Below are 12,547 nucleotides of genomic sequence, written 5' to 3' on the forward strand. Positions count from 1 at the left end.
CAGGACCCTCTTCTTCTAATCCCCTGAGGAAGCCTAGACGTGGCAAACGGAGGAGCGCCCTCTGCGACTCAATGGCCGGGGCTATTCCCCCAATAGCCGCACAGAGGATGCCCGAAGGAACCTACCTGAACCATGACCTAAGCACAGTCGCTCGCGCAGGAAATAAGGTCGGATCGCTGCAAGGCTGAGTTCGTGGCCCAAGGAGCATGAAATCTGCACTCCGGCGCTGGTCATACGTCAAGGCAGCTCCAACAGCAGGATTACGGGCCGCTCGCTCTCTGATGGCAGTGGATTAGGGAGTGCATGACGGAGGTGTCCGGAGCACTTCTAAAGTGTGACTGCCATCTTGACGTGCCCAGCCATGCCCCCAAAATTAAAAGTTATACAGTGTTAGACCTGGCCGCCTTGGCGTGGGTCTCCTTACATTCCTTCCCCTAGGCCACCCAGTGTCTGTCCCCTTCCTCCAACCAAAACTCATGCATGCTCCCTCCAGGCCCGCGCCCCATCCCCAGGGCTTGTGAAACCTATTCGTAGTAAAGACCTATAGCGTCCCCTAGTGTAGGAAAGTATGGTCCTGAAAGGTCCCTGACTTCCTAACCCCCCCCCCCCCCCCCCCCCCCCCGGTACTCCAGGCCATGAGCCCCGTGAGAGCCTGTAACGTCCTGCCCAGCCATAGCATGCTGATGCTAAGTGAGGGGGGTGGAGGAGTTTCGGTGAAACGTCCTATCTCCCCCGAGGCCGGCCCGCTCCCTGCTGGCTGTCTGGGCATCCTGCCCCCAACGTGCCATCTGGCAGGAAGCCGGACCATCAGAGCGAGGACATCAAAGAACCGGCAGCCCGATCAAAGGACTTCAATGGGGTAAAGCCCTATAACAAGAGGCCCCTCGCCCGACAGTGGGTTGATTTTTTGGAATCCAGAGAGCCCTGCTGACTCTGTCGTGGCTCCTTCGAACTGTACTAGGAGTACACCCCGCAACCAGATCCCCCGAGCCCTGGTGACTTCTTCGCGGCTCCATCTATTCATCCCCTCTTCGACGCGCACCCCATGGACGGTGCGCCTGGCCTTGCGGACTTAAGATCAGAACCGCGAGTACGAAGCGTACTCCTGCCCGCACTGCTGGTGCGCCACGAACCTGCAAGGTCAGAACCGCAAGTACGAAGCATACTCCTGCCCGCACTGCTGGTGCGACACGAACCTGCAAGATCAGAACCGCGAGTACGAAGCCTACTCCTGCCCGCACTGCTGGTGCGACACGAACCTGCAAGATCAGAACCGCGAGTACGAAGCGCACTCCGGACCAGCACTGCTGGTGCAACACAAACTCTGCAAGCTTAGGACCGCAAGTACAAGGCGTACTCTGGACCCGCACTGCTGGTGCACAACGAACTCTCAGGTCAGCCTGTGAGGACAAGGCGTACTCCGGATCCGCGCTGCTTGTGCGCAACAAGCTTTTCAATCCAGGACGCGAATACGAGGCGGACTCGTGACACGGCTCACCCCGCCCAGCGGAATTGCAACTTCGGCTCGTGACCCACGAGCCAGACACCGGGAACGCAGCGTACTGGGGCACCGTCGTATCCCGCGGCTTGAGGATTGAGAGCTGTGCGCCGGATACGCCCCGCATCCTTTCAGCAGCACGCCCCACGGGGACCCGAGGACTTGTGACCCCAGCCCGCCTGCGGGGGACTGTGAGTACTGCAAAACCCCCCACAAGTATTCTCCGAGCAGACTGTCTCCTGACCCCCTCGAGGAGGAGGTCCCCTATCCCCATCCTCATTATCTAGTGTACCCATGGACTTGACAGAACCTGATAACTGATTGTATATAAAGAATCCTTACTTTTAACTCTCTACTTGGTGTGTTGTCCTTTTGTGGTGGGAGCTCACTGTGTGCAACTATCAATGCCTGACTCTTCCACCTGAGAGTCAGACTCCAATCGCTCAGAAACGTTCCAGGGAGAGGGAGGTCCCTGTGTAGTTAGAAGTCCATACTTCTACTGCCGGAGGCCGCCGCCCTCCTTCTAACACTGGAAGCAACGGAAAGGATCCTAACCAGCATTTTTAGTTGCAGCACAGTGAGTTTCTGAATTACCACCTAGCAAGGTCAAACCCTAACGTAACCCTGAGGTGGTGAGACTAAGCCCTTTCTGATCCAAATATCCCCAGGACTAATTAAAGAAGAGCCTTACCCTCTTGACGACCATGAGTCTTACCGAACCCAACAAGAACCCGACCTTTCGGGAAGACCAACTAGAAAGTTGCACCCATAGGGAGTTAAAACAATTTTGTAAAGACTTACAAATCCCTACCACTTGCCTAAGCACCAAGGAAGATTTCCAAAAAGCCCTGAGGGCCTGGGTAGACTCCAGGGCCCCTCCCCCACAGGTAGAAGGAAACGGCGGCGGGGATGGGCAGCAGGAGGAAACTGGGGTCCCTGAGAGAGAGAGAGCAGTCTCCCCTGCACGTAGCAACACGTCTGAAAGGGGCCTGTCCCCCAGGGAACTGGTGGACCGAGAGAAGAGCAGAGCCCACGAGTTAGAACTGGCTAAGCTAAAAATCGAGGGAGAATTGAAGTTAGCCGAGAGGAAGTTAGCTATGGAAGAACTAAGGTTGCAAGGGGAGTTAGAAGAGGAAAAGCTACAGTGGAAACATGAGGGCAGGAAACTCCAGTTAGAACATGAACGGAGACAGCGTGCCAAGAATCAAAACCACATAAGGGAATTAAAATGCAGACGAAAAATAAAAATAAAAAGGCACGGGTACGTAGAGCTCAAGATAAATGTGTAGAGAAGAGAAATCTATTATTGCATGGTAGAGGGAGTTTACCTGTGTGTGGTCTGCGTTTTATTTCCCTTATGTGGTTTTGATTCTTGGCACGCTGTCTCTATGGCTAAAGTTTCTCTGTTTTCGCTCTTTCTCGCCTGTTTTAAATCACCTTTGTCACATGTGTATATTCACTTTGTACACTGTAGGATGTACGATATAATCCGATGAAACCTTTCACGCATTTTAGATTGTGAATTTAATGTGAACTCACACTTTAAACGCTATAATCCGCTGGTACTAGATATACTTTTAGAATGTGGTTCCACACTGTGCGTTCATATTGTGTTCCCGTGGTTATCAGGACTGTTCGTCAGTGTGCCCTTTGTCTTCTTCTAGATACAATCTAAAATCGGCTCATCTTCACACAGATATTTACGACATTTAGCTTTACCGTACATCTATGCTACATTGTTTTGTCTTCTTTTAGATGCCTCCGCGAACCGGGCCAATTCTCTATGCATTTTGATGCTTATTCACAGATATTTTCGCTTTTGAGCTACATTACCATGCATCTAGGCTCCTCTGTTTTGTCTACTTTTAGATGCCTCCCCGAACCGGGCCATTCCTTTACAAACTTTAATGTTAAGACACAAGTGTTTTCTGACAAAATTTCCATTTAGAGATATATTTACAACACTCTCGGCCCCTTTATCATAACTCGATCCCTAAGACACTCCATGTACTCTGATGTTACCCACGATCCTTTTGATCTAGACTTTTGCTTACATCCTGATTTCACCCTGATACCACAGTTGCACCATTATGTAGTCATGTTGAACAGGGTATGTTGGTCTTCTCTTAGATGCAGCAACGCAAACCTTCCTTAATTTTTCACTTGGTACTGCCTTTTTTACTTTTCTAAATTCCGTTGTATTTTATTTAACACCACCTTGTCACAGCACAATTCGGGCCTTTGTTTATTGTGGACTCCCAGTTACCTTATGTGTATGTCTTTCTACTAATATAGGGTCTCCACCCAGTTCTAGGTGCTCCAATTCGCACACTTAGTCACTGTTTACAGATCAGCGATTCTAATTCATGCATACATTGTGTCCTTCCCAGCCCTGAAGAGTCACAACCCCAGCATGGTGTGACGGAACACGCGTCGGCTATTTGCTCTTGTATGTACTGATCAACACCGAACCAATAAATATATCTATACTATTATAAAGGAAGAACTTTGAACCTTTGAGGCGGGTAAACTCGGGAACCACAGCGCCAATCCACACACCCAATACATCGTTGTAATTGTCAGGGTGTGCAAATGGACATAGGCTATATAAATTAAAAAAATATAAGTTATTTAAAAAATGTACGAGAAAAAAAAAAGTAGTCCCATGGAAGTAGCGCCGGCCGCAACGTGTGTGTTGACATCAGGAGCGTGGGGAGGAGCGGCGCCCAGGAGCGCGAGGAGGAGCGGCGGACAGGCGGGGAGGAGCGGTGAGGAGCGGTGGACAGGCGGGGAGGAGCGGTGAGGAGCGGCAGACAGGCTAGGAGGAGCGGCGAGGAGTGGCGGACTGGTGAACTCAGGAGCGCGGGGAGGTGCGGCAGATGAGGTAAGGCTCCGGGGGACCCACGGACAATGTCAGGGCGGCCGGGGGCCCTGAAGCCAAGGTCGGGACGGGCTGCTAAGCCGGGGGACCCACGGACAATGTAGGGGCGGGCGGGGGCCTGGGCGGGCGGGGGCCCTGAAGCCTGATTGCTCCCAGACAAGATCGGGACGGGCTGCTAGTATACTCTATAATGATGGACTCTGAAATCATATATTGAACGCTTACCAAGTACTTTGGGTTCTCACTTGAGAACCGATTTTAAGATATACGAGTGCACAGGACACTCGTTGCTCCCCCAAAGTATTCCTGGGGTCAGAGTAAGACTCCTGGACCTGTGACAACTGTGTCCAGATGAACCTGAATGCTATACAGGACCGCAGGGTAAAACGTCACCAAACATAACCTAACTACTCAAGATACTCTGCCAGCTAATGTGGACGCAATAAAACCTGAAGCCGAAATCACTAGTACTCTATACATCGTTGCTCCCAAATTTAAACCTAAATTAACAAATAAACCTCCATCCAAGAAGTGGTACTCACAGGATCTCAGGATACTGAAAGGGAAGTGTAAATCCTTAGAACACTCCTTGAGGCTGTCTAAACAGGTAACCGTCAGAGCAAGATATAGGACTGAATTAAGGATCTATAATAATGCCATCAAAAAAGCAAAGAAGACCTACCTTGCACAACGGACAAATGAGAACTGCAACTCTGCAAAATAATTATTTAGGATAGTGAAGGAGCTCTTCAAACCAGCCAGCTTGTCTCAAACTTTGTCTCCTTCAGAGGAAAACTGTGAAAAGATCAGCAAATTTTTCGCTGACAAGATCACTAAAATCTATTCCCCATTTGATACTAACTCTTCTTTAGCCATAACCAACTGGGAACACCTACCCCCACATCCAGAGGTCGCAACACAGATGGGCAACTTCTCCCCTCTCGCAAAACTAGAGGTTGAGAGAGCCATGCTGGAAGTAAAATCAAGATCCCCTTGACCCATGCCCCCACTTTATATTCTCCCAGATTACATCAATAATATGCCCTTATGTCACTCACCTACTTAATGGATCCCTGGACACAGCAGTATTTCCAGGTTGTAGTGACTCCTCTGTTGAAGAAAGACGGAACAAATGTTCCTAACCCAGAGAACTACCGGCCCATTTCACAGCTTCCATACCTCTCCAAGGTTTTAGAAAAGCTGGTGAAAAGACAATTGTCCAACTACTTGGAGGTGAACGAACTACTGGACTGTTCTCAGACTGGCTTTAGAGCCACTAACAGTACAGAGGCCACTCTCCTAGCTGTCCTAGATGACATAAGATCAATGACGGATCAAGGAAAGGCTGTTGCCCTGATCTTTTTGGACCGGTCGGCGGAGTCTCACTTAATCTCCTGTTGGAAATTCTCTGTGAAAAGGGTATCCACGCCAAAGCTCTTCATTGGCTTAACTCTTTTTTGAGGAACCCACTAGAATGTAGAAGGATGGTTACACAAACATTACTTACCAGCAGATTAGATTATGGAAATGCACTGTGTGTGGGCACGGCAGATTACCTTTTCAGGTGCCTACTAGTGCTGCGAAATGCTGCTGCCAAGCTTGTATGTAACAAAAGTAGACTTAGCTCTGCATCTGCATGCATGAAACAGCTCCACTGGCTACCCATGCGCCAAAGAGCAAGATTCAAGCTGCTGAGTCATGCTCACAAGGCACTGCATAACCTTGGTCCCAGAATTCTCCAGAATAAAATTGAATTCTACGTCCCCACGAGGTGCTTAAGATCACTACACCAACCACTAGCCAGGCCCAATCGTAAGAAAGTAAGAGCAGGAGGTGATAATTCTCATCCCTTGCGGCTAAACACTGGAACGAATTACCCCAAGACCTACGTCTTACTAACGACTATGTAACTTTTAGGAAAAAACAAAAAACCCATCTTTTTCCTATGACGTAGGTGTGAGCAGCTGAAGGCACCTAATATAATCTACCATGTGTTCTGCAAGACAGCACCATGAAATCTGTCAGGATGAATGTTGCGCTTTACAAATAAACAAATAAATAAACATTAGAAAGCTCCACGCCATGACCGGGCGAAGTTAAAAGGAAGATCCCATTCCCGCGCCTGAAGTCTTTTCTGTGGTAGCTCCTAGTCACAGTCAAGGTCTTTGGTTAAGTCAAAGTAGGACTCTCATCCCAACTCTCACAAACTCCAGCAGAGTGCAGGGGCACCAGAATTTGCTCCTGATGCAACCTGAATTTCAGGGTCTTTCTACGATGTTGCACTACGTAGAGGTCTTTAGGGACCACTTGCTGCACATATTTGGCATGCTTCTAGCCCCTACTGATGTGCCTTCTGTCCGCAAGAATCTCCAGAAGCCTTCATTTGTGGTCCAGCTAGCAGGTTGGCCTTCTGCGCCTATTGAGCCGCACCAACTTTGGTTCTGGGCTGTTACCTGCGCTGGTTCTCTTCACATTGACTGCGCCTGCACCATAGAGGATACACTGCCTATATTGGTTTGGGAATCTGAACCAGCCTGGTCTGAATCAAGGTCGCCCTCTGATCCTGCCGGAGCGCAGCCTATAGCTAAATCTTCTGACTAATACATTATCTTGACCATGCGGCAGAGCTCTTACTTTACATCAGCTCTTTGACTCAGATTCTTACGACAATGACAAATTGGTGGGATTGGGGGTCTGAAAGTGGCTTACTCACCAGGCATTTCTCTGGTCATGAACCACCTGGCAGGGTTCTTTAAACACCAAGGTGGGCAAACTCCGGTTCTGAGGCCTAGTGGATCATGAACTGCAGTTACACCCAGAGGTGGCCAGAGCCTTTTATATTATTGGGGAGAACTGTCGCACTATCTTTTTGCCACACCGAGAACGCACAATGTCAGCATTTTTGTGCGCTAGAGATCCCAAGAAGGAAAGAAGGGAGACCACTACGTAAGGGTAGGGTAAAGTAAGTCAAAATATAATTTGGTAAGTAGTTGAGAAGCACTACAGTACATATATTATACAATGACCATAACACACAAGGTGGGCACTGGGCGTGCTATTGAAGGTGAATGGTGCAGTGACACAAGGGTGTGAAAAACAGCGTGAACGGCGAGGATAATTAAAATTAAGGTGGTCAAAAATATGCAGGTTATATACAGTATTTATGTACAAATTAGTCAGATGATTAAATTGACAACAGTAGCGCCTGAGTTCTAGGCTGGGTAGTTGACTGTGTTTCAACCTGAATGATTGCAGGTCATCATCCGGACAATGGTCACTAATTTGAGGGTAGTGCTCTAGTAAAAGGTGGTTGTGGGAGATCACGAAAAATTTAAGATCTGTGATTCTTCGGGGTAGCTTGTCAATCAGGTGTATAGTCCAAGGACACGTGTCCGAGCTTTACTCGTCTGCCAGCAGCATATCCTCTGTAGATAGTCTTGAGCCAGGGCGGGGGAGATAGTGTATCTGTGCAATTCATAGGCATGTCACTAGAAGCTTCTCCCCACTTCAGAGGCACAACTGTGTGTACATTCTGTACCTCAGACACCACCCCTTCAGTACACTTCTAGACCTGTGGATCCTCTGCCAGGAAGGACTGTTGTGCTACTGAAAGGACTGCTACTCTGCTGGACTGCTTTGAAGGAACTGCTGCCATGTTCTGCTAATCTAATGCCCTTTTGCCTGGGAGAGAAAGACTTCCAACCACCTCTCAGCTACACCTGGACTCTGCCATCTGTGGGTTTACCCTGCCAAATGGTGCCACTCTACTCCAGTCCTGGATCCTTGGAAGTGGGCCTAAGGTCCTTGCCATCCTCTGTGGATTCAGCGCAACCGATGCTGCATCTCTGCTGTACGGCACTACCCCAAGCACAACTTATGCATCTCTGCTGCTGTGTGGATTGGATCTGTCGCAAAGTCCCCTATCGCCTCTGCTGCCGCAACGCTTTTGGAACTGCCACTGCACACGCCATCTTTGGCACAGGCCCTCGCAGATGGTGCACTGTGAGCTAGCAGGACTATAGGCCGACATATCCCAATACCGGTTTCTGTATCTCCCTCAAATCTACTTTCGAATGGACACATGCTCTGCAGCAAATTCACATATACATCATGTAATGATGCACTATTGTATGGTATTTTGTTTAAGTATTGTGAAGAAAGATGATGCTGCCAATATTTGAACTTCAGTGTTTTTAAATACATATTTGATTATTCTTAATAATGAATGCCTAGTTCACTTTTTCAAACCAAGTACCAAGTACATAAAGTATCCTGCTAGCTTTCATTTGCAGTTGCTGTCTGCATTTTCTAATTAATTTGCACTGTCAGAAGTTTCAACAAAAACAAATTATTAAGTGACCCTGGAAAATGGAATTAACAGTGTGTTTCTGTCATTTTCTAACATTTAGGGACTCTAAGTATTGTGATTTCAACGAATGTTTCACTTTTTCAGGTTCTCCTACCTTTGCCAGATGATGATGATGTTAAAGAAGAAGCTTTTGATGGAGAGAGGTATGTTTTCAAATGTAATTGTTGACTTTCTGGCATGGTTTATATTTTAATGTTTAAAAACTTTCCATATAAAAGTAAAATGTGATTACTCAAAGTAAGTATTTTAACAGAATGTGTTTGATTTTTAATTGACAATGATGCAATTGTGTTATTACTAGTCCTTGGATGCATCCTCTGGTGTTTCATCATTTCATTTGATACTTGAACTCTGTGTAATTGCATACAAGTACCTGCTTGGGTAGATTACTTCTGGCTTCGACATTTTCGCTTTGTTTCCTTCAGGACTTTGCAGTTCCATTTGGATCTTTAGTTTCTCATTTAAAAGAGTTGTGCTAAACTGTAGGCATTGAAAATATTAGAAAGCTTTCAGTTACGATTTCATGTGTGCTGTCAGAACGTAGCCACTCGCCAACCACCTTTCCCATCTTTTTCTCTGCTTACACTGTTGCCATCTACAATGGCATTATACACACATTTGAAAATATGAATTACTATGTTCGAGGCATATGAGCTGCAGAACACACACTATGCATAGATCGCCGTCTGGTGTTGGGCCCGGATGTATGCACTTTTTTTTGTCTCGGAGAAGTCTTTGGAAGTCACGAGATAGGTGACTCCTCCTTTGAATGATAGTGCGCATGGGCATCGGCTCCATCTTCAGATTGTTTTTTCCGTTATCGGGCTAAAATGCGTTTATCGCGCTACCGATGCAACTTTCGACACGCAATCCTTCACCCTTTCTACAGTATTGTTTTTGATCGCGAAACCTAGTTGTCGCGCATCTCTCCAACGTCGAAGTCCTTGATTCCGATCATCGATGAGGGCCTTCTGGACTACCTGGACCATAGCATCTGGCTCATGGAAAGGACTCCATTCAAAAAGTGTCCTCGATGTGGGTGGAAGTTTCTCCACACCGATCTGCATGAGGTGTGTAACCTCTGCTTTTCACCGGAGCTCGAGGCCAGAGACTGCAGCTTGTGCCTCTTTCCGCTCCAAGAAGACCATTCGAGATCGTTGAGCTCGAAAAACAGTGGCTCGCTCGTCGACATCCATTCCCGACGACATCTTCCAAGAGGGCGACAATGTTCCAGAACAGGAGCGGGTCGAAGAACACAGAGTCTCCGAAGCCGAGGACTCTGACATCGAAGACCTCACTCCGGCGCAACAGGTCGTAAGTAGGCACGTCGACCCCGACCCCCTCCATACACCATCCAAAAAGGCTAAGGTCACACCTTCACCTTCGGGCCAAGGTGCACACCGAGAGACTGATTCCCATGCCCCGCCTTCGCGCTCGGCTAAGAAGCCTATTAAGCCTTCAGGCCACACGGGCTCGAGTCAGCCTGCCGTCGGTACCGACACTCATTCATTGGCACCGAAAAAGATAAAAACGCCCTCCTCTTCCGCGCCGAACACGGCCTCCACAGCCGAACACTCTGTATCGAAACCACCAATTACCGACCCTCTGACTCCGAAAAAACACTCGGAGCCGCGCAAAAGACCTCTCCCTAAAGGTTCAGAACAACCTTCGGAGCTGAAAACTTCAGAACCGAAAAAAGTTCCGGAACCGAAGAAAACACCGGTTCCACTTACAAAGACTGTAAAACCTCACGGCTCCAAGCAAAAAATCAAACCCGTTCCAGAGCAGGTGCCCGGTATACAGCCGAACCTACAAAGTCGGTGCCGAAAGACCACCATCCATCAGAAGAGCTTTTTATGCCAGATCCTAAACAAAAGACTCTTATAAAAGACGCCAAAACTGGTAAGTTCATCCTAAGCTCAAAGAATAGGCCATTGGATACGCCTGCTCTGGCTCCACCACCAAAAAAACTGGACATTGTCACATCTCCACTTAGAGTTCCTTCTTCATCACCTCCTCCTCCACCTCTCCCACCACACCACTCTCCTACACCATCCCCCCCACTACAGGATGATGGTGATAGTTCAAGCTACACTGGGGGGGGGGTGTTGCAGCTGTAGCGCCACTAGAAGACCTTAGTCCACCTTCTTCCCCTGACACTCCAGATGTCCGTAATGTTTTACAGGAGGGTGTATACCCCTCTAGACCTTCACCTCCAGAGGACACAACAGCATTTAATCAGCTGCTATACAGAGCTGCACAATACCATGGGGTTAACTTACATACCGACCCAGTGGCAGAATATTTCCTAATGGACACTTGACTCGTCACAAATGACCACCTCTATCTTGCTTAAGCTAAAAGGGGTAATTAAGCATGCACCCAAAGTTTTTAAAGATCCTGTTAAGGCTAGACTTATTAACCCAAGGATCGAGAAGAAATACAAAGCTGCCGCTGCAGACCCAGCTTATATTAAAGGCCCCGTTTCCTTAGATTCACTAGTCGTGCCCAACGCTAGTAAAAGAGCCAATTCTTAGACATCAGGTGATGCTCCACTCCCTGATAAAGAGTCTAAACTCTTGGACGCCTCTGGCAAAAGAACAGCGTCCCAAGCTGCTAACATATTGCGTATTGCCAACACTCAAGCTTTGTTAGCAAGGTACGATAGGGCACATTACGATGAGTTAGCGCCCTATTACAACACCTTCCAGACAAATATAAAAACAGGGTCAATGACCTTATACAAGAAGGGAAAATAATCACTAATACTTCCATTCACTGTGCTCTGGATGCAGCAGACACCTCTTCTAGAGCAGTCAACACAAGTGTCCTTCTGCGTAGACATGCTTGGCTATGTATTTCTGGGTTTAGAAGTACAAACTTATATTCTAAACCAACCATTCAATCAAGAACACCTATTTGCGCCTAACGTCGACTCATCACTAGAAAAAAAGAAAAAAGGACACAGACACTGCCAAGTCCATGGGATCATTGCAATCGCAAGCTCCCAGACATTCCTTTTGTTGCTCCTTCTACAAGGGCACCTCCGGAGGCTACTCCTCTGACAAGTCCTCCACCTCGTACAAGTCTCCCACCCAGTCTACATTCCCCAGAGGTTACCAGAGCAGCAGGTACAGAGGCAACAATAACAAAGGTAGAGGCAAGACCAATAATACCAGATCTGCCTCCACACCTACCCAATGACTTCCTCCGCTATCCCCAGACCATTCCACTCCGGTCGGGGGAAGATACAGCATTTCCTTCCTGCCTGGAACAACATCACCACAGACAGGTGGGTGAGACAAATCGTTCAGTCAGGTTACACTCTAGAACTTACCTCTATCCCCCCACCATACCACCCAAACAGGGTCCAATGCCGTTAGATAATTTATCGCTGCTCAAGCAGGAAGTCATCTCACTCCTGCAAAAGGGGCAATAGAACCAGTACCCCTGCACGAACAAAACACAGGAGTTTGTTCTCTGTATTTTCTCATTCCAAAAAAGGACGGCTCTCTAAGACCTATTCTAGACCTGAGACCCATAAACCTGTACATACAATCAGACCATTTCCACATGGTCACACTGCAACAGGTTCTTTCTCTTCTTTCACAAGGTGACTTCCTTGCCACTCTAGATCTCAAGGACACCTACTTTCATATTCCCATTCACTCATCTTACAGGAGATACCTCAGGTTTGTAGTGGACAGTCAACACTACCAATTCAAAGTACTCCCATTCGGAGTCACCGCAGCACCCAGAGTACTCACCAAGGGCCTGGTGGTAGTTGCAGCTCATCTCA

The 12,547-nt window shown here is 47.9% G+C and overlaps 1 protein-coding gene across 1 annotated transcript in view; it reads left to right on the forward strand.

Annotated features, from left to right (window-relative positions):
• TOPAZ1 (testis and ovary specific TOPAZ 1) overlaps positions 1-12,547 on the forward strand; it is a 1,918,280-nt gene that overhangs the window by 384,230 nt on the left and 1,521,503 nt on the right. The window contains exon 5 of the mRNA XM_086942092.1: positions 8,833-8,891. Coding sequence (XP_086798218.1) covers positions 8,833-8,891 — 59 coding nt within the window. The remainder of the gene's footprint in view (positions 1-8,832; positions 8,892-12,547) is intronic.

The sequence above is a fragment of the Lissotriton vulgaris genome, chromosome 10 (genome assembly GCF_964263255.1).
Source record: "Lissotriton vulgaris chromosome 10, aLisVul1.2, whole genome shotgun sequence".
NCBI lineage: Eukaryota > Metazoa > Chordata > Amphibia > Caudata > Salamandridae > Lissotriton > Lissotriton vulgaris.